Genomic DNA, 22,971 nt, shown 5'->3' with positions numbered 1-22,971 from the left:
TTAAATTCAGCATCTCAGGTAGCAATTTAAGAAAAAAAGAGTTTTTTTCCTGAGACTGACATGTTTTTTTTTAAAAAGCCACATAGAGGGGGAGGGGGAAAAGAGGCAAGGATGAGAAAGGATATGCTTGGGGTATCAAGTCTTAATTCCAAGATGTGGGCCTAGGATACCCCTTTTGCTAGTTTCTTCATCTTGAAAGAGGCATATCTCTTTATTGTTGTTTTTTTAAAGCCCCAAACTCCTCTTCCCTGCCCTCAATCCTGCTACAGGTCCCATGCACTCAAACCTTTGGCCACTGAAAGATTATCCACCTAATATGAACGGATGAAGGCTAGTCTTTCCCTCAATCCAATGAAAGTGCTTGAGGAAAATTGTAGATAGCGTCTCAGGAGACGAGAGAAAACTGGTTTCCCAGGATATGAATTGGTTATCAGCATTCCTTAAATTGCCTTCGGGCTTCCAATTTGCCACTGTCAAGATAACAAACCGTGTGAAAGGCTTTTGATTTTTTTGGGGTAGAAAAGAAATCCAGCATTGGATCAAAAGAAATGCTTCAGCATGGTGCTTCTTAATACAGCAAGATGTTAGAAAGATGAATTAGAAATATGGTGATTTAAGCTTACAGTCCATGGTTTGATTGTTCCTTTAACAGGATTCCTGCTATGATATCTACAAAGCACCAGATGCTCCCTAAAATGGCTCAAAAATTAACAGAAGAGGAAGAGGACTACCACGACAATTCTTCTCTATTACCAGACTCAGGTGGCACTTTAAAACATGCACGTGGGCATGAATATATTGTTTCCTTCTAAGCTATGTAATAGATTGGCCACATTCAGTAATAATTTAAAAAGTTGTTTTAGCATTGCTCACCAGATAAAACACGAGTACTAAATTTTGAGAATTGTATTCATCCTCAGTTTTTATTGCAACGATTTGCAAAGGCAGTACAGCTAGTCCTCAACATACGACCTCAATTGAGCCCAAAATTGATGCTGCTAAGTGAGAAATTTGTTAAGCAACTTGAGCTTCATTGGATGACTTTCCTCGACACATTTGTTAAGTGAATCCCTGCAATTCTTAAATTAGTAACCTGGTTGTTAAGTGAATCTGGTTTCCTGATTGACTTTGCTTGTCAGGTCGCTAAAGGGGATCACAAGACTCCGGGACACTGCAACCGTCATAAATGTGAGTCAATTGTCAAGCATTTAAATATAAACCACACAATCATAGGGATGCTGCAATGGTGGTAAGTGTGAAAAAAGTCCCAGAGTCACTTTTTTCAGTGCCATTCTAACTCTGAATGGTCACTAAATGAATTGTTGTAAGTTGAAGACTATCTGTATTCAGAGTCTCTGCTATTCAGAGATGCTCATGGGCATTGGGGAAAGTGGGGTCTAGGACAATTAACCATGGACACATGTCTGCACCCATTCCATCGCCGGCCTCCCATTACTGTAGATCCAATGTGGGCATTTATTGTTGGCTGACAGCATTTTCCCCCTGCCAATGGTACATCGGTGCTCTTCCAACATGCACTCATCCGGTGCAATTTGCCAAAGGATACTTCTCTCTGGTGAATCCCCAACACAGGATGAGTTACAGCGCATCCATGCTCTGCCTTCTCACTGGTCGTAGTCCTTTTGGCTCAGTTTCCTGAAGTGGAAACTGGAAAGGTTGGGAGCACGAAAAAAAACCACTGCTTCCTTCCAGATGTTCCATTTGGTTGCAGGGAGTCCCTTGTCTGAACACTGCAGATTCATGGTAAGGCAGCAGACAAGTGTTCTGACCCAGCCTTAGCAGTAGCAAGAAATAGATTCCTTGTCACAACACCCCGCCTTTATTTACCTCTTGTGAGTTAATTGCATTCACTCATTGAAAAGTCCAGGCAATAGTCCTTCAAGGAGTTAACTGCAGTAACAGACCTTATCAGTTCCTTGCAATAATTGCAAGGCCAGATTCCCAGCCAAAAGGCTGCAAATTAACTTCTAGCAAGCAGTCTCTGAGGCACGAAACACGATGAGCAAAATCTTCAGAAATACGAACTGTTGTCTCCTACAACAACCACTCCCCTTTCCTTCTATTTATTCCCCTGCCAGGGAGGGGCCATTCAGTGTCCACATGTGCTTTGCTTCCCAAGTCGACTCCTTGTCCTCCATCGTTCTCCTCTCCTAACTGCTCTTCGCATACGTGCGCCTGGAACAGGCCTCAGCTGTTCCTCTTCTTCACTTATATCATCCTCCAAAGGCAGCTGCCTCTCCGGTGGCTGGGAAATGTCGGACGGCCCTGGCTCTATCTCTGCGTCCGACGCAGAGCATCCATCAGAGCCTTCCTCAGACTCCAGCACTGGCCCAAGTTCCTCCCCAACCCCCTCCTCGTCCAAATCTGCCACCAGCTCCACTGCCAGCTGGTGGGCCACAACAGCAAGTAGCTGTAGATTCGTGGTGCTTCTGAAAGGGAGAGATGGCTAATAATCCACTCCTAAGCATATCCAGAAATCAGGAATTTGTTTTCAGTTTCAGGCTTCCTGCCTTCTGAAGAACATGTAAAAAAAAAAAAAAAAAAAGGTTCGCGTAACAAAGGCCCCAAGGAAGAGACATGATAAATGTGAAGGACCCCTTCTCAGAAAAGGAAGGGGTCCTTCACATTTATCACCCGAGCACAGTCTCTAGAATTGTAGTCATCAAAAACAAAAGGAAAGCATTACAGGAAGTCATTCTCTTGGAGAAAGAGAAAGAAAAAGGGAGAGAGGGGGGAGAATACTCATTTCTCCCACCTCTCACAAGTAGAATTGAATGAAATGACATTATGCATATGAAAATGTCCAGAATGATTGTTTGCAACAAAGGTTGTAATCACCAAAAGGGAATCCATTAGCCTCTTTATTAAGTGAATCGGGCTTCCTCATCGACTTTGCTTGTAAGAAGGTCACAAAAGTGGATCACATGACCCTCTGTCATAAAGATGAGTCAGTTGCCAGGCACCCAAATTTCGATCGCGCGATTGTAGAGATCAGGGGTGGGTTCCTGCCAGTTCTAACCTCTTCTATAGAAGAGGTTCCACAAATCTACAGTGCCATTTAGAACTGGTTCCAGCTCCCTCCCCCTACCCATCCGCACCATGCTTGTCCCGCCCGCTACTCACTGATTGGCTGCCTCACCTCACCCGCCTGCCTCTAAGAGTCCTATCTAAACCTTAAAGTCTTAAAGCTGTCAAGTTTGAACACCCCTGGGCCTTTTTTTTTCTAAAAGGTTATGGGTGCAAGGGTCTTGTACCTTGACAGCTTTAAGACTTGCATGCTTCAAATGTCAGAGTTTCTGGTTGCTAAGCAAGAGTGTTGTTAAGTGAGTTTCACCACATTTTACAAGTTGGCCACGCCCACCCTGTCACATGACTGCCAAGCCATTCCCACTCAGTCACATGGCCAGCAAGCCACTCCTACAAAGCAGGCCATACCTACAGAAGAGGTTCTAAAAATTTTTGAAACCCACCACTGGTAGAGATGCTGCAACAGTTGTTTATAAGTGTGGAAAATGGTTATACATCACTTTTTTTCAGTGCTGTTGTAACTTTGAATGGTCACTAAACAAACTGTTGTGAGTCGAGGACCACCTGTATCATGAGGATTTTAGAGCAAAGTTTTGTTTTATTCTGTAGCATCTCACAGAAAATAGGTAAACAAATGACTGCTGATCATTTTACCTCCACAGGTCCACCTGTATTTGAAATATTGCCCAAATGGGTTTCAAAGGCCTCCTACTATTTTGACAAAGAACATTATTGTTATGCTGGCCATCAGATCATCATTCAAGAATCCATTGAATGCTTTGGAGCTGTAGTATGGCCCGCTGTAAGTTTGGAAATATTCACTATTGCTTATGCCTTTTATTTTGGTCAGTATTGCCATCTCAAGCAGCATTAATGGTGGGGGAGGGGAGCAGTGGCAATATTAATAATGACATAACCTAAGACTGCATCGTGGCGACCAAAACTGCATTCAGTTTTGGTCGCCACGATGTAGAAAAGATGTGGAGACTCTAGAAAGAGTGCAGAGAACAAAGATGATTAGGAGACTGGAGACTAAAACATATGAAGAACGGTTGCAGGAACTGGGTATGTCTAGTTTAATGAAAAGAAGGACTAGGGGAGACATGATAGCAGTCTTCCAATATCTCAGGGGTTGCCACAAAGAAGGGGGAGTCAAACTATTCTCCAAAGCACCTGAGGGCAGAACAAGAAGCAATGGGAGGAAACTAATCAAGGAGAGAAGCAACTTAGAACTGAGGAGAAATTTCCTAACAGAACAATTAATCAATGGAACAACTTGCCTCCAGAAGTTGTGAATGCCCCAACACTGGAAGTCTTTAAGATATTGGATAGCCATTTGTCTGAAACGGTATAAGGTTTCCTGGCTAGGCAGGGTGTCGGACTAGAAGACCTCCAAGATCCCTTCCAACTCTGCTATTGTATATAAGACTGTTATCATGATGACTAGACTGACTAACATGGATTGCATGGTGCTATAGTCTTGTACCCTATTGATGAGGCATAGACTCAAAATCATGTGAAGTTTTAGCACTGCTGTATAAATTCCTTAGTTAAGATCACAATTGAATCCTGCATCCAATTTTGGTCACCACATTACAAAAAAGATGTTGAGACTTTGGAGAAAGTGCAGAGAAGAGCAACTAAGATGATTAAAGGCCTGGAGACAAAAACATATGAAGAACGGCTGCAGGAATTGGGTACGTCTAGTACAGAGCAAAGAAGGACTAGGGGGCACATGATAGTAGTATTCCAGTATTTGAGGGGCTGCCACAAAGAAGGGGGGATGTCAACTCATTTTCCAAAGCACCAGAAGGCAAAACAAGAAACAATAGATGTAAATTAATCGAGAGAAGAAATCTAGAATTAAGGAGAAGCTTCCTAACAGTGAGAACAATTAAAATAGAATAGAATAGAATAGAATTAACCAGTGGAACGGTGTGTCTTCAGAAGTTGTAGGTGCTTAATTACTCAAGGTTTTTAAGAAAATACTGGATAGCCATCTGTCTGAAATGGAATAGGGTCTCCTCCTTAAGCAGGCAATTGGACTAGAAGACCTCCAATATCTCTTCCAGCTCTATTCAGATTGAAATATTGATCTCCAGTTAAATAAAATGCATGAATTAAGAACAGATGCCACTAAACTGGCTATGTACAGATAGTCCTCGAGTTATGAGCGTAATGGAGCTTGCCCATTCCATTTGTTACCTGAGGATTCGTGGCAGTGGATCTCAAACCTTGAACGGAATCCCTCTCTTTCGCCCATGCATTCACTAATCGAATGCGAGGCTTGTTAAGTGCACGAGGTATTTCATGATGGGGAAGGCCGGGGGGGGGGGGGGCTAGTGATGGAACAGGCCACCTACCTAAGACCATCCAAATACCTCATGTTCTCCACAATTCTTTCCCCCCAACCTGCTGTGCTGGGTCACTTACCTTGTGAAGATCTAGCAAGCAGTCTCCTCTCCAGCCACTCAGCTGCATGCGCCCCTCCGATGCTCTGTTGTGGCCTCCACAAGCCTTGCTTGGCACATTGCCGGTCGAAAGGGAGCTTCTGGGGGACAGATCCTCAGAAGCTCCATTTCAGCCGGCAACGTGCAAAACGTTATGTTGCAGAGCCTTTGTGGTTGTTCGTAAGGGCGAAGAACTATTTTGGTGCTGCAAGATTCGTAGTTTCGGGACTTGTTCGCAAACACTAGAAGGTGCTTATCGTGCAACTTCAAACATTCACTAGGGGAATGCTTATAACCTGGGGATTACCTGCAATAGCTTTACTTAAGTGTTTACTGGAAATATCAATTGCTGTGCATTATCCCTAAATCAAAGAAGTGTTGCTAGGATAAACAGGACCCAGAGTGATTATATATTGCCATTAAGTAGCTGGTTTAACATAAATAATTTAACCACACGGCTTCTCTTACTTTCCAACTATTTAATCTTGATGTACTCATCAAAAGTTTCTGCTTCTTTAGTTAGTTTGCCCTATTTAAAGTCTTTTGGACTTTATAATATAAATAATATAATATAATATAAAGCCAATATAAAACAAGCAACAAAGTTGTGAGCTAAGTTCTGGTAGGGGGAAAAAAGGGTTTTGATACTGAATAAATTTCCTAAGTTACTGACTTTGCTTCTAGAAATTCTGTTTTTAATGTAAATTGCCAAAAGCAGATTTTTTTTTTTAAAAAAGAAAAGTGTGCAACCCTCTTTGTGTTAAGATGAACACTGTGATTTAGGGGGCTGCTCTCATATTAATCTCAGTTGTAGTTGCAAACATTATTGATTGCCTCAGAATTTATTCTATGACACTTGTTATGTATTGGAAGATCCACCCTCTCTGTAACTTTGGACATTTGTTATTTGGATTGTTTTAATTTGTGAATAGTTGGGCCAGTAAGTATGCCAATTTTTTAAGTAAAAAAAGGAAAGGAGAAAAAAAATATTCAATAGACATAGTTTACTTGAGATTATTAAAATAGAAATTGAGTTCTATCATGCTTCATGTTTCTGACATAAATTATCTTGAACCACTCACTCTTTCCCGAATGCTCCTGCCTTTTCCTGAATCAGTCTTCTTAACCAGGACAGGCACTCTTCTTTGTCATTGTCCATCAAAATTATCTGAAGACTCACTCCAAGTGTAGCACTAACACAGTTAAAATGTTAATACAGATTTCTGTTATTAAAATCAGTAGTGAAAGAGGCACACAGACAAGAGCCAGATCAATTCTGCTAACACATTAAGCGTGTACATTTCCTGAAAGATAAATGTTTCTTTTGTGATCTGATTAGATTCAATCCCCTTTTCCCATTCCAGTTGAAAAAGCTTCTATAAAGTGTAATAAATCCCTGCCTTTGCTTCTGTGTCTCAGGAGGATGTCAGTGTATGGCATCTTAATGCTCTTTCAAGGTGAGCATGATTAGGAAGCATAGCAACAATGAGCAACAATCTGCCTTTACTCCATTTGTATTCTGACCTATTTCCGAGCACAAAAGAAAAATGTATTTATATATAAACAACTTTGAAATGATCAAGAGATTTCCCCCCCTTCTTTTAGGCTCTTGCTTTATGTCAGTACCTGGAATCAAATCAAGAGGAAATTGACTTCAAAGAAAAGAAAGTCCTTGAAATTGGAGCTGGGACAGGTCTAGTGTCTATTGTGGCAAGTATATTAGGTAACTTGTACACTGATTTTTCGGACTATAAGATACCATAGAGATTGTTTTTTTTTCCAGTCACGCACTTCAAACATGGAGACTTTCACTGCTCTGTCTCTCCTAAATGTTCATTCAACATGGATCAATTTGACGCCAGTCCAATTTCCCGCTTTCCATTGAATTTACATCATTCTGTGTACATGTATTGTGTTATTGCTACCCATTATGCACATTAATGCTGATTTACTATGCTCAGCAAGCTATAATAGCTAGGAATGGCTCACCTAAAAGGCATTTTGCAGTATTTTACTGTCAGGTAACTGAGGATTTAATAGCTGCCAGCTGATGTAAGGTTGTAAACTGTAATCTGTAGGGTGATGCAATGAGGATGATTCAGCAATACATGTATCACCTCTGATGGGGTCCACACAAGTCATTTACCTCTTTAAGAAGTGTCTATATATAGGAAGCCATTAGAGGGTGTTTCTCTCTCTCGTCGTGTATCTCATTTCTCTCCTTGTGTCCGTAACTGAGTGGTAAGGGATTTATCTACATGAATATGTCTGTATATACGTATTTATAAACCACTATTGTCTAAAGCAGTGATGGCTAACCTTTTTGCCATCATATGCCAAAAGGGTTGTGTGTGCAGGAAGGTCGTATACGCATGCCCTCCCCCATGCCCGTGCCCCCCTGCTTTTGGTGCGCGATGGCACAGTGGATCTGTTTTTCGCCCTCCCCAGGCTCGAGGCTTTCTAGGAGCCTGGAGAAGGCGAAAACGGCCTCACCCACCCCCCACAGGCCCTCTGGAGGCTGGAAACAGCCCAGTTTCCAACTTCCGGTTTCCATGTTGGGCCATTTTTCTTCCCCCAGAGGCTTCAGGAAAGCCTCCTGAAACCCCCCCGAGAGAGAAAAATGGCCCAACACGCAAACTGGAAGTTCATTTCTGAACTTCTGGTTTGCGTGTTGGGTTGTTTTTCGCTCCGGAGTGCGAAAAACAGCTGAAAATGAAGGCTGAAATTAGCTGGTTCTGCATGCCACTGTGGTACGTGTGCCATAGGTTCGCCATCACAGGTCTAAAGGCTCTCTGTGCTGTGTTTTGCTCCTGGGTTTATCTCATACTAATAGTCATGCTGCCAAAACTCTGACATTTACTCATAAAAGTAGTGTTTAAAGAATAACTATAAGTAAATTCACATCTTCTAAACCATATATGATTTGCTTGATTTTTGCTCAGTATGGTGTGCAAACAGAGCAACTCTAGCTTATTTAATATACAGGTAGTCCTCAACTATGACCACAATTGAGCTCCAAATTCCTGTTTTTAAGTAAGACATTTGTTAAGTGAATTGTGCCCCATTTTACAACCTTTCTTGCCAGAGTTGTTAAGTGAATCACTGCAGTTAGTAACCCGGTCTCTTAAGTGAATCTGGCTTCCCCCATTGCTTTTTATTGTCAGAAGTTCACAAAAATTGATCACATCACTTTGGGACACAGCAATGGTCATAAATATGAACCAGTTGTCAACCATCTGAATTTTGATCACACGATCATAGGGATGCTGGAAAGTCATAACTGTGAAAAAAAGGTAATAAATCACTTTTTTCAGTGCCATTGTAACTCTGAACGGTCAATGTTGTAAGTTGAGAACTACTTGTATTACAGTGATGTAATCCACGATGCAATTCCAGTCCATTTTATGATTTGCTGGTGCAGACAACTTAAGTACATTGATGGCTGAATTAATATTAAAACCTCCCTCCCTTTCCCCAACTGACAATTTTTTCAAGGCAGGTTATGGACTGAACAATGTTATTTTTTTTAATCTTTCAGGAGCTTTTGTCACAGCTACTGACTTGCCTGAGGTACTTGTAAACTTGGAGTTCAATATTACTAGGAATACACAGAATCTAGACATTCACAAGCCTGAAGTGAGGAAGCTCATTTGGGGGACGAATCTCCTTGAAGACTTTCCCAAAGCAACCCACCATTATGATTTCATTGTGGCTACCGATGTTGTCTACCATCACACAGCTCTAGATTCTCTGCTGGATACACTTCACTACTTATGCCAGCCTGGGACAACGTTGCTTTGGGCAAATAAATTTAGATTCAGCACAGATTATGAATTTTTGGGCTCAATGAGCAACATATTCAATATTACCCAGCTAGCGGAATTTCCGGAGTCAAGTATCAAGTTGTTCAAAGGCACCATCAAAGGGAATTAAAACGAGGAAGCAGAATCCAGATTGAAATGCAAAAGCCGAGACCTTATCAGAAGAGTCTGACTCTTCAACTTTCAAGACTTAACTCTTTCAATTAGGTACTTATTTGGAGCTTTTCTCAAAGACAAGTTGTTTTAACAAAAGAATAGATACTAGGAGGCCTGGACCTCTTGGTTATGCTTTCCCCCTTAGCTTTGCCCATGTCTAGCATCTGATACATTCTGGCATTCCTTCATTGACATTTAATTCAGAGGTCCCCAACCTTTTTGGTTTCATGGAAGCCAACTTTTCCACGGACCAGGGGTGGTGGGGGTTTCGGTTTTGCTTGTTCACGCGTCGCTCACCTTCAGCTGTGCAGCCTGGTTCCTAAGAGAGTACAGACCAGAGCTCCATAGTCCCGAAGTTGGAGACCCCTGGTTTAATAAATATTTATAAATGAAGGCTTGAAACTCTATGTATCCAATCACATTGTTGGATTAGAAACAGAAAGGAGAGCAGGTCCACTTTTATCCTACAATATGTCCTCATAAACCAAGATTCCCAAGATAAATTGTCATTAGTACATCATGAAAGATGGGAGTTTGCACTACGTCTGATTAGAATACAAGAAAATGTGAGTGTATAGTCCCCTGACAGAGCCACATTGCTGAAAAATTAAAAGAGATTTCAAATTTATTCGATATTTTATTTTTTTAAAAAATTAAACCATGAGTACTCAAAGCTTTGATATTTAAATCTGCATATTTATTCTGCAGTTTTTTTTGTTTTTCAAACATTATTAACATGTATGTATAAGTTTTACAATACCTGATTAAGTGTTGACTGACACTTTATACATGCATCGGTTTTTTGCCGATACTTTGCATCATGTGGATATTTGTGAGTATCTCCAAAGTGAAGATATCCAAGAGCACCTTTGCACCAGTAATTCAGAACACATTGTTAGTAAGTGTGGAAGTTATTCTTTTAAAAAATAAAACAAAATGTAAACTCTTGCAAATGATACTGGTAATTAAGTTCTGTTATTAGTAAATCTAATAAATAAGTTTTTAGCTACTTTTGTTGTAGCTTCATTTAAGGCCTTCATACAATTGAAAGTTTATGTTTAAACATGTTAAAATCCTGTTCATTGTAAAAATAACAGCTTGTATAGCCTTATGATTAAAATTACAAACAGTTAAGATCCACACACACATGCAAGAAGCTATTTCACTTTCATTTTCTAAAACTTTGGTGCTGGCTCTTCTCAAACATCCATTGCCAGCAATGTGATGTATGCAATAGGTTTTGTGTTTAAATTTTCACTTCTGAAGCAAATGAACTACTCAAGGAACTAAGAATTCAGTTTAAATTCAGTTTGGATCGTGTCTGGACCCAAACCACACAAATATACTGTAGCCCCTTATCCTCTGATTAATACATACGAGTGAAGCATTCAGTAATAGATGAAAAACATGCAATCCAGTAAGTTATATTTAGTCAATATAAGAACATCTTGAATTCACAACTGCAGTATTTTAAAACACACAATAATCAGGTGGGAACATCACAGGAAGCCAGTTTTCACTAAAAGATGCAGAGTGAGTCCATCCAAGTAGCCTCATTAACTAAAAGGTTAAGAACAAAAAAAAAACAACAAATCTTTTATATACAAGTAAACTTTGTACTAAGCCGAAGTCATGAAAATGAAATTTAATGTATTTAGCTACTAAAATTAGAATACAATATATATTAGACTTTCACTTAGTCAATGATATTTCTAGAAAATAGGTTGTCGTGTTGACAAATTTTATTAGTTTATCAAAATTAAAATACAAAGAAAAATGAAAATAATAGGAAAGTAGGGAAAAGGGAAGAGGAAAAAGTGCAAGGTAAAAGAAGAAGAAGAAAAGCACTGACTTACTTCTAACAGGTTTTAGTGCAGTAGAATAAGATAATAACCTCAACTTTTTACTTTTATATAATCATATATACGAGTCATTTCTGTAACAACAAACTACCTAATCAGCAAAATCCCAAAATCGCTGTTTTGTTTTTTTTCCACCTCAAGCACAGAGTCCAGAAGTGGTTTCCAAGTAAAAATGTTATTTGTATTTTTTTCTTTAATTAAAGCAGTCAATTTAGCTATCTCTGCTAACTTCATTAGCTCCTGCAGCCAGTCATCCCTTGTGGGAATTAAAGTTCAATTTTTGTGCACAGATAGGGCAATCTTGCTGATATCAGCATACATAACATCAAAATTCCATTTTCCTCCATTTTTTATCCATTAGGCCTAGAAAACTTGTCCTAATTTGATTTTATAATTCTTGAATGTTACTGACACTTGTATACTGATTGAACTGAACTGAACTGAATAGCAACTTACCTGTATACAGTTCTTCAAGTTTTCTTTGGTGGGTTTCTCCTCTGCAAGTTTATTTGCAAATTTGAGACTTCTGCCGTACATCTTGTTTACCAGTGCATGCTTGTAAGCAAAGAGCAAAACCTATAGGAGAGCATTAAAAAATGGAGGTAGAGATTTGTAAGCAGAATATAAGTTCTGCAAAGATTAATCATTCAAATTCACTTTTGGAGTCAACAGTAGACAAGTCAGAAACTAGAATAAAAATCGCCTTCAGGTACAGGCACTTATCAACTTATGGCCCCATTGAGCCCAAAATTCCCGTGGTTAAGTGAGACATTTGTGAAATGGGGTTTGCCCCATTTTAGCACCTTGCTGCCACAGTTATTAAGTGAATCACTGCAGTTGTTAAGGTATTAACATGGGCAGGGTTAAGGTGAATATGGCTTTCCCACTGCCTGTCAGAAGACTGCAAAAGAAGACCACATGACTGTGGGACACTGCAACCGCCATTAATATGAGCCAGTTGTCAAGCATATGAATTTTGATCATGTGACCGTGGGGATGCTGCAATGTTCATAAGTGTGAAAAACAGTCGTAAGTCACTTTTTTCAGTACCATTATAACTTTGAACAGTCAGTAAATGAACTGTTATAAACCGAGGACTACCTCTCAAGTTCAGTTGACTACAATGAAAATGTTGCTTGAGTTATTCCCAGCTGTATAATTCTAAACAGCTTATATTAATGTTATTTTAGGACTTATTTAAATATATTTTAGAGAATGAGGCATTCATTTACATGATGCTATTAACATTCAGAGCACCATATAAGGCAGGACATAGTGATAGCTTTCCAATTAAACATGCTTAGATTTAGTTGCAGCAGAATTAGATTACAACAGACTACAGCCAGAGGTTAATTTATTTATGAATCAGATGTACATAACTGTCCATCTCATGACAACGTGTAAGAATTACAGGGATAACATGCCAAAGAAAACTGGTAGAAAGCCACTGCCATTATGTCTTTATAAGAGTTCTGTGCTACTGAATGCATTATGCTACATAAAATTTGAATTACTATTTTGACAGCAGTTCTTGCATGCAAATACTTTTATACAATTTAAATATAAAACACTGGTCTCCACCTAAATTGATGATAGGTATCATAGCCTAAAGATTCCTTTCTTCAACTGGTTCTACGCCTCCCAACATACCTTGCTGTCAAACAGGTCAGTCCATTTTGATGTTTCCCAGAAAGTCTCTGTCAGAGTATTCAAGATGGCTTTTTGGTTATCATCTTTACATTCAGTTTCACTTGATGCAGCCCCTTCCTGGGCCTGTAACTGCAGAAGTTGATCAGATAACGCACATCCTTTCCGACAGAGAGCATCTACTAAGGTAGATTTCTGCTTTTCCATCTCACTATGTGGGAACAATATATATTTCATTTACGTGAACAGGTCTCTTTCATCATACCTATATATGAATTTTTCATAAACTCCCGAATTTTACCATCACACAAAATACACCTGCACCCCTTCTAAGTATATAACATAATATCCTGACTATGATACCACCAGAGGAGATCAACCCAGACTGCTATTTAGAAGGCCAGATCCTGAAGATGAAACTCAAATACTTTGGCCACCTAATGAGAAGGAAGGACTCACTGGAGAAGAGTCTAATGCTGGGAACAATGGAGGGCAAAAGAAGAACGGGACGACAGAGAATGAAGTGGCTGGATGGAGTCACTGAAGCAGTAGGTGTGAGCTTAAATGGACTCCAGAGGATGGTAGAGGACAGGAAGGCCTGGAGGAATGTTGTCCATGGGGTTGCGAAGGGTCGGACACGACTTCGCAACTAACAACAACAACAACATTTCTAAACTGGAGTAAAGAGTCTAATTACAAAATATTTTTAACTAGGAATCTTCATCAAAAAAAAAGCAGTTCTACCCTCTTCAAAGGAAGAACACTAACATTTATGTATCTATTCATTTACTTATTTGATTTACATGGCCACTCATCTCACAAATTCAATTTTGGGTAGCTAGAAACATAGAGAAACAAGAAATAGTATTAACAAGGAGTAAAAGTCTACCATGATTGCCGAGGGTAAAACCCAGATAAAACAATTAAGAAAAACCTCTCAATCTTATTTGCAACCTACTGAAGGAAGGGTTTTTCAATTTGCTTTTTAAAATACCGGCTTTATGGTTTTACAGTTTATCATTTGTTTTCCCTTTAAAAAAAATTTAAGTACTTTTTTTTTTACTTGCCATAATCTAATACAAATGTGTAATAACATACAAAGATTTGGGCAGAATTGTTGGCTGGCTGATGACCTTTGAACATCTATTGCTGCGATACTCTAGACCAGTGTTTCTCAACCTTGGCAACTTGAAGATGTCCGGACTTCAACTCCCAGAACTCCCCAGCCAGCATTCGCTGGCTGGGGAATTCTGGGAGTTGAAGTCCGGACATCTTCAAGTTGCCAAGGTTGAGAAACACTGCTCTAGACTTCAATCTTTCCTCCTTGGCAATATCATACCAACCCTAAAAATAGTGTTTTAAAGCATAAAATGCAATTAAGTGTGCTCAGTTTATGATTGTTTTCTTTTCTCATGAATATGAAAACATTTTAATTTTTTAGCTTAGAAGAGCAGATAACTGCTGAAATAAGATGCAAGGAAAAAAAGTATTTACTGGCTAGGTACTTTTTTATAGTAGCAGCATCAGGTCTGGGATCAGTCTTCATGGCAAGATAAATAGCAAGGGCTGTTTGATCGATATGAGATATCACTGTATTAGAAGCTTCAATTATTTCATTTAAACATTTCATTCGCTCCTGGAAGAAAATAAACAATATCATTTTATTAAATTATTCTCTTCTTTTTTATTGTTGTAGGTCGCCTAGAATAGCCCCATGGCAAGACAGGCAGCAAATAAATTTAACAAATAATTCTGTATGAATGAATATAATACTATGAATATTCAAGTTTATAGGAGAGATGGGAAGTTATTTTGATCCAAAGCAGAAATCATACTTTGAAAATAAAGTAGTGCGTTTACTGTAATTGTCATCATCTATACAGAAAGATAGGCATAAAAACAAGAACTTGAATGGTGCTCTGTAATTCACTAAAATTAATGTTTTGCTGATAATTATTATAGTTTCAGCAGCAAAGAAAACATTCTATAAATCAGAATTCTATTATTGAAACATGTTTCTGGATAGTAAATTGAAATGTTTCTGGATAGTAAATTGTTTGCTTACAATATTATAGTCAAGTGACATTGAATATGATGGTTTTCAAATCTGCATTTTACCTTTTTTAATGCATGGAATTCTAGGTTGAGCTTATTAAAAAAATAGAGAAATTGGATTTTTTTTGAGTTATAAAATGATAGCAAATAAACATATTGGAAAATAACATGTCTAATTCATTTACTCACAATCATATCAAGCCAATACTGTTTTTTCTAGTTATGATTATGTGTTTTGTAGATTTAATAAATAAGCTTGTGGCTGCTGCTATTGCTTTTAAGCTTGAGATCCAGCTCAAAAATAAATCAAATGTGTTCTGCTGAAATGATTCTAAGAGAAGAAAAATTATCAGTAATCTCCACAAAATACTCACTAGTATAATAAATGGAATAAATTCTGGAACAGTTTAAAGGTGTTCAATTAATAACTTTAGTTGATTTAGAGCACTGAATTAGGGACCATTTGTCTATTTGGGGCTTAGAGACGGCTCAGTGAATTTAAAATGAAAGATGTTTTAAAAAAGAAAATGGGCCGCACCTTTTCAGAATCCAGTTGATGAAGTCTTGCGACATATAAGGGGAGATGGTTAGGGAAGGTCTCTTTCAGTTCGTTATATATATCACTGGTATCAAACCTAAAAATAAATGTATTAATGAAAATGCTAACTCTAGTGGTCTATAACGAAGGCATGGTGGAAAAGAAACACAATTTGCACCAATATGTTGGTTCTTCAAGGACATGATATGGCAACAAAAATCTTAAACATACCTTGTCATCCACTGTATCTTTAAATCTCTTAAAGCTTCTGCAAATTCATTGTTTATATCTTTTTCTGAATCCTTCTCTTTATCCTTGCTTCCATTCTTACTTTTTATTGGGGATGGGATCAAATGATAATGAACTGAAATTATATCCTAGAGTAAAAAGCATAGCTATATGGTCAGAATAAGTATTAATATTTTCTTTCTCACAAAACATACATTATAAAAACTGAGAAGAGTGTATACGATCATTCAGAACCTTTTGAAGCCTCAGAGGACTAGAACAGATTTGGTCCAAAGAACAGTTCAAATCATCTCCCACAATTTTCAAATTTTGATTAATAATCATTCCATAAATATTTCACATGAGTTGCACCTCAACAAACTGATTAGCCTCAAGTTTAATGTCATATAACCTACATCTTCTTTTGTGGAAAAATACAGCAGACTATTGAAAAAAAAATTACATTAATTGGCATCATTAACCATGAGGCTTTTTTCCTCAGATGATAGAGAGTACATGTTGTAAAGCCTAAACCAATCTAAAGCAGGGGTCTCCAACCTTGGCAACTTTAAGACTTGTGGACAGCAAAGCTGCCTGAGGAATTATGGGAGTTGAAGTCCACAAATCTTAAAGTTGCTATGGTTGGAGACCCCTAATCTAAAGTATATTGCTAGCATTCTAATAAGACATGCAGTCTTATTATTGTCTTGTATTTTATATTAGGATGTGGCCTCATGGCTAATAATATATTACTATGGTTTCTGAGGAAATTATGCATTATTGTTCAATGTTTAAGGCAGAATTTCAATTCAGGTATTTTATTATTCAAAAGGGATTGGATGAAATCATAATATGGTAAAACATACTTAAATATTCAAGTAATAGCCATCATAGTTCTAACCTATTCTTTTATTTTTTTAAAAAAGATCTGCCACAGTATAAAATGAATATATTATTTTTTTTACAAGTTAAATTGGAATGATGGATATTTTGACCAATATCTGGTTTTTGGAAGCATAGAATCACATCTTTTAAGGTCCTAGAAATCTCAGTATTTGATAAAACCTTTTAAAAAATGCTACAAATATTTCCCTGTTGCCCTATGTATTACTCTATATTACACATTACAATTTACACATGTCTCAGTAAATCTGTGGACATCATGGTGGCATATGAAAATGAGAATGTACAAAGTCTATAAAAACAGATTGAGATAATGTTAATTTGCAAGGTTATGGCTAAAACAGTTTTTCCCAGGGGAAATTTCTTGTGATTAAATAGTTTGGGACAGAGTGGGACAACTCACTGCAGCCAATTCGCCATGGCCAACTCGCCATGGGACAATTGAATTATTTAAGTATGTATGTATGTATGTATGTATGTATGTATGTATGTATGTATGCATGTATGTCATTCACATTTCATTTTGTCCCTATTTTGGCAAGAAAAGGTACTTCTTTTGTCCTACAAATCCGAATTTCTGTATCTTCTTGGAAGATTTTTTCAAAAAGAGCAAACCTTTAAAGAGTTTTTGAAATAAAAGTAAAATTACTTGAGAAAAACCTAAAAAAATGAAATCCAAGAGAAGAGGAACATTTGGAGGAATTTCCTCGAATCTTGAAAAACTATGTCATGCAGTCAGTTGTATCTAATATAAGGAAGAGGTGATTCACTTTAAATGATACCCCCCCCCCCCCCCAAAAGCTAACAATATTATGAAAGACTCAGTGGCAGCTTTTGGAGAGTATCTTCACTTAATAAGTCAAAATATAATTAAGACATCTGCCTGTATATCTACTCTCTTAGCCTCCTCCCATCTCATTTGACTCAACAAGAAAATATGGCTACTGTCTTCAAAAAAAGGCAAGATAGTATATCACAGCTTCAATTGTTTGAATCCTGATTTATCCCAGAGTTGGTAATTGAATTTAATGTGCTTTACAATAACAAAAATGTGTAACACACAAACATACATTATACAAATGTATAATATATAAAAATACCATTATTTATAAGGTTGTTCACAAATGACCTTATAAACTCAACTGTGGAAGAAAACCAAAATGTACACATATTGTCCCCACGAGGCCGATTTCTTATATTTCTATAGCAAATCTATATCAGTGTTCTCCAAAGTGGTCAATATTGACCCATGTGATCTTGGAACTATTCAAGGAGTTGATATTGTTCTTATTATTATTTACTACTATTAAAGTAGTGTATATTTTATGTAATAAATGTTTGGGGATTGGTAACAATCTGAAACTTCTTGAGAGGGTCAATGAACTGAAGTTTGGGGATCCTTGATATATATAATTGACATATCCCAACAAAGTTGGGGTGGCGCAGTGGGTAGAGTGCAGTACTGCAGGCCACTTCAGCTGACTGCTAGTTCGGCGGTTCAAATCTCACCGGCTCAAGGTTGACTCAGCCTTCCATCCTTCCGAGGTGGGTAAAATGAGGACCCAGATTGTGCGGGCAATATGCTGACTCTGTAAACTGCTTAGAGAGGGCTGAAAGCCCTATGAAGCGGTATATAAGTCTAACTGCTATTGCTAAAGTATTAATTAAAGGTAAATTAAAATTCATCATTATATTGTAACACTAGCTATCTGACCCATGAATGAAATAGTAGCCAAATTTCTCCAAAAGTCTTTCACATTTCGTTTTTTAAGCCACTTAATCATTTTGACAAGATGTAAAATAAGTCTAATAGTGGTTTTCAAAGATACAGTTTTAATAATACTTTCAGTAATAGGTGTATCTACAACAAACCAAAGACATTAGTAGCAAAATTGGGTCAGCTTCTAAAACATAAAAAGGCTGAATGGGGATGTATTATTAAATGCTTTATGGGCAATAAGGCATCTCTGTGAATTCCTTCTTTCCCATCAGTGTTTTAGTTCCTTCCAGTTCCAGTTGGACTGGACTCTATATCAGTCAAAGAAAAATGTCCAAAATACAAATCATTATATCAAAATTCCTTTATCAGGCCTACCTTAGAAGCAAACATTTTAGCAAAAAGTGTTAAGTAAATAAATAATGTTTTATTAACTATTACAGGAAAAAAACCACCCACAGATATTTTAGCCCGGAGCTGTCTCAACCGAGTAAAACATGTAAATAAAAGATTACTTTTCTACAGGAATCCGTCAATCTCCATAATTCCATCCATAAAACATGCAGCTAAACTAGGTAAGCTACATAGATATAAGAATACATACTGTATTGTGGCAGGGATATTCACAAATACAAGATATCATTAATGCTCTAGATTCCTCTTTCACAAGCCTACACTGCATCTGGCTTAGACCAGCAATTTTAATTTGACTCAGCAGGTGATTGTCAATATTATAGGAAACAAACACTTAAAATTGTATGTCAAAGAATGACAACCCATTCTTCCAAGATGGTGCCTGAATCCAGCTGATTACACATCCTACCCCATTCCTAAGTCAAAGAGGGTGGGTATGTGAAGGGAAAATGCAGATGGTATCTGAGAAATGCAGCATCATTTCTCAGATATGAGGCGAGGTGGGGGTAATGTTTCTATTATTTGAGATAGTGACTAATTTCAAAGCTTTTTAACCAATCTCCAATAAATCCTGTCCTTAAACCACATACAGCTTCAATGGTTATGTTGTGGCCTGTTGCCCGCTGACCCCTCCAGCAGCCAAATCAGAGAAGGAGGCATGGGAGTCAGGGTCAGCATTCAGGGAACCTCAGAACTCAAAGGGGAAAGAGAGAATGGAGCTTGCAGAGAGAGAGAGGGGGCACTCTTAATAAAGGAATCTTTTGAGTTCACTGCAGAGGGTCTGTTGTGTTTGGGGAGCTGGGTCAGAACAGGTTAGAGCAGTCACCATTTGGCTAGAGTGATATAATATTGATTTTTCAATCTTTTAATCAACTCAACCTTTAACACTACACTATTAAAAATCACAAAATAAACAAAACGTCCCTCTTTGCTACAAGGGCCTCTGATACATATAGTTTCATTGGCACTTGTTGTTTCTAATGAAAGAGGAGGACACTGCTGGCAAGCAAAGAGAATTCGCTTACCATGGTACTGTACTAATATTCCTTACCCTGCACAATCTTACAATCTGTGGTTTTCATATGGCAATAGTATGTAAGAGCTATGCGTAATTTTTAAAAAAAAAGAAAGATCATTTTGTAGGATAAGATATTAAATGCTTCCATCACAGAATATCATTACTATCATGCTAAACTAATAATATGCTATTTTACTGTTTAAAAATATGAATAATTAAGCTGCATAAAAGGTAACCAAAAGATAGAAATAACTAAGTATATTGCTTTAAATGATAGGCAAAAATACTTAAATACATCTTTTAAAAACTGGCATTCAGTACCTTTTTAACCTTTCCTTGCCGCTTTGCTGAAGACTGCCCCTGGGAGTTAGAACAACATACTGTAAGAAAATATCCACAAAACTCTTATAGAATGGAGACACTACCTATCAAGTTTTTATTCACTACTGAAGAACACTAAATGTCTTGTTCCCTTTAAAACATACTTCTAAATCCCAATATTTTAGTTTTAAAAAACATAAAGCACAAATGTTATGCTATTTAAGGATTTGATTTAAATCTTGATTTAAATAAATCCCAATATTTGGAAACCCAACAATAGAGAATGTAACTAACTCTTACTCCTTGCACACATTCCCATTTAAAATTCAATGAACTGCAATGGCTTTCTTAAACTTTCCATTTTCATTGAGTTTAGAGGTAATACAACATTGGGGTAAGTCTCATGGAAAGAGAAGATTAAAAACTCTACCATAGGACTTTGAAGAACTATCAATCATTCAAGCCAATTTTAGATTTTTTTCTATATATATTCTTGACTTGTTTATAGTACCTATACTACAATTAATTTTCAGGGGTCCCCAACACCCTGTCTGTGGACTGGCACTGGGCTGTGGCATGACAGAAACCGAGACGCGCAAACAAGCGAAGCCCCACCCACGGGATGCAGGTAGCATGCGAAACTGCGCCCCCTTCTGGTCCGCGGAGAAACCTCCTTCAGGGAACTAGTCCCTAGTACTCAAAAGGTTGAGGGCCGTTGTTCTAGATCGCAGCTTTACTATACACAACACTGTTGTTATATTAGTGAAATTACCCTATTTCTTTCACATGAAAAGCAAAAAAAAAAAAAACAAAAAAAAAACCCGTATAGAAATATCACTTGGTTTTAACAAATAATATTAATCATATATAAATATATTTGACTTAGTATAATCTGGAAACTATGTTTTAAATCATCAGTAATTAATTTTTGAACAAAAGCATGCTAGAGATGGTTTTCTATATTTAAAAAAATATGCTAGACTCTGACATGTTTTCATCTTAGCTGCAATGCACCAAAATCGTCTATGGTTTGTGAAATATTTAAAGCAAGATGAAACTAAGAGGCATGGAAAAATTCTCTAACTAAATTAGTAATAATAATCTCTTCTATAATAAGCAGGCAGAAGAAACATCATAAATGCAGTATTCTAAGAATAACATTACCTCCCTCCAAGGGGCAGAGCAGGGGAAAAAGATAATTATTTTAACCACTGCTAAAATCTTTCTTCAGTATCTATACAGTTACCACTTATTTTGTCAAATTGAATGGGCTCAATAGTCTAATTGGCAAAGAGTTACAATTTCAAATACAATTATTTAATTTACCTATACTACCACAATCTAGATTAAAAAAAACATTTTCAGATGGAAAATAACCAATATATGAACGGTGGACACTTTTTAGGATTATTAATAAATCAATTGGTAAGCTGGTAAAATCAATTCCTAAACCTTATCAATTATATTAAGCCAAATTGTTTTGGAAACTCACTGATCAGACATATTCCCTATATTCCAAGTGTGGAAGATACATTTAGCTTGACTCTATGACATTTTAATATGAAATAAATATGTATATGTGTGTACTGAATAACAAAGGAATTACTTTGAGGATGCACTATTGGTAAACAAATGTTTACTTGGTAACAAATACTTGCATCTTTTATTTAGTATAATAGGACTATAGCTTTATAGAGCCGTGGTAGCACAGTAGTTAGAATGCAGTGTTGTAGGCTACTTCTGCTGATAGCAAAATGAAACCTTATGAAGTGTCTCATCAACAAAAGCTTGACCTAAAATAAGGAAGTACTTCCTAGTCAGCAAATGGATGCTAGATAGCAACTATTTTAATATAACCTGAATAACTAACACTATATTTTTTAGATTGAAGTGAAACCCCAAGGTATGCAGCTGGATAAAATAATATTACAGAAATTATTAAAGGCAATGTAGCATGTTAACATACAATCTGTAACAAGGTGCTGGAAATTACCGTAAAAATAGCAAAAATTCAAGTCCAAACAGAACTGAAAGGCAGTTGTATTTAAACAATAAAGAAAATGGCATTTAGTATTTGAATCTTTTCAAGAGACTTCAGGAAAAAAAAACTTCAAAAAATCTGGATTACTCTGTTCAAAATCATTTTCACACCAGTTTGTCAATTTCAATTACCTTTTTAAAAAAACCAACACAAAACAATTTTGAGTTTAGGCTTTTTTTTTACTCACCACTTTCTTTACAAGTTCTGCCTTTGAAAGCGTCAATGATCCTGTAAGATAGCATCCAGGACCTGCTCCTTTAGGTACTCTAACAAACGAACAAGCAAAATATTTTAAATTCATGCTCACACTCTCATTTTTGAACCTCCCCATTGAAAAAAGTGTTTAATTCAACTGCAAATTGAACTTAAATTTCAGCAATACAACGTCAAGCCCAATATATAAGGGTGAAGGGGGTTAAGGTTGAGGATGGGAATAGGACGACTCTGGAAGCGACCTATTTGAATCCTTGATCCCACTCAAAAGAGTTTTTAAAAATCCCCAGCTCTGCTCATTCCAGTAACCTTAGTGGAACAAAATGGGATAACTTCCCATGGCCAACTTGTTGGGGCCAACTCACCAAGGCCAACTTGCTATGGGCCAACTTGTCAAGGCCAATTTGCAGTGGGACAATCCCATTTAATTATTTAAAATAAATAAAAACAATATTTAAATTCTTGCCATTCACATTTCATTCTGTCCCTCCTTTTGCATCCTTTCTTTATTGATTATATTCCACCATCTTTTTTTTGAT

The 22,971-nt window shown here is 37.3% G+C and overlaps 2 protein-coding genes across 4 annotated transcripts in view; one reads left to right on the top strand and one right to left on the bottom strand.

The window, feature by feature from the left end:
- The first annotated feature begins 662 nt into the window (after positions 1–662).
- METTL21C (methyltransferase like 21C) lies at positions 663–9,574 on the top strand. The gene is made up of 4 exons (XM_032226258.1): positions 663–762; positions 3,711–3,850; positions 7,104–7,221; positions 9,037–9,574. Exons 1-4 carry the CDS (start codon positions 663–665, stop codon positions 9,429–9,431), a joined length of 753 nt encoding a protein of 250 aa, XP_032082149.1. The 3' UTR covers positions 9,432–9,574.
- Positions 9,575–10,150: 576 nt separating this feature from the next.
- The window catches only part of TPP2 (tripeptidyl peptidase 2), a 51,670-nt gene continuing 38,849 nt past the window's right edge, over positions 10,151–22,971 (bottom strand). Inside the window, exons 23-30 of one of the 3 annotated variants that reach the window (XM_032226444.1) lie at positions 22,407–22,485; positions 20,179–20,217; positions 15,809–15,954; positions 15,578–15,674; positions 14,490–14,620; positions 12,988–13,195; positions 11,794–11,913; positions 10,151–11,035 (exon numbers count right to left, since the gene is read on the bottom strand). In XM_032226444.1, the coding sequence (XP_032082335.1) occupies positions 10,946–11,035; positions 11,794–11,913; positions 12,988–13,195; positions 14,490–14,620; positions 15,578–15,674; positions 15,809–15,954; positions 20,179–20,217; positions 22,407–22,485 (910 nt within the window). In that variant the 3' untranslated portion in view covers positions 10,151–10,945. Of the gene's footprint in view, positions 11,036–11,793; positions 11,914–12,987; positions 13,196–14,478; positions 14,621–15,577; positions 15,675–15,808; positions 15,955–20,178; positions 20,218–22,406; positions 22,486–22,971 lie in introns of those variants that run through there. The other 2 variants (XM_032226445.1, XM_032226446.1) reach the window with 2 other exon arrangements.

The sequence above is a fragment of the Thamnophis elegans genome, chromosome 11 (genome assembly GCF_009769535.1).
Source record: "Thamnophis elegans isolate rThaEle1 chromosome 11, rThaEle1.pri, whole genome shotgun sequence".
Classification (NCBI taxonomy): domain Eukaryota; kingdom Metazoa; phylum Chordata; class Lepidosauria; order Squamata; family Colubridae; genus Thamnophis; species Thamnophis elegans.
This window is presented reverse-complemented; position numbering and strand designations above follow the sequence as displayed.

Coding starts and splice junctions, on each gene's coding strand:
- METTL21C (XM_032226258.1), top strand. CDS start 663: ATGATATCTACAAAGCACCAGATGCTCCCTAAAATGGCTCAAAAATTA. Junction 763..3,710: donor TTCTCTATTACCAGACTCAG/GTGGCACTTTAA, acceptor TTACCTCCACAG/GTCCACCTGTATTTGAAATA. Junction 7,222..9,036: donor TATTGTGGCAAGTATATTAG/GTAACTTGTACA, acceptor TTAATCTTTCAG/GAGCTTTTGTCACAGCTACT.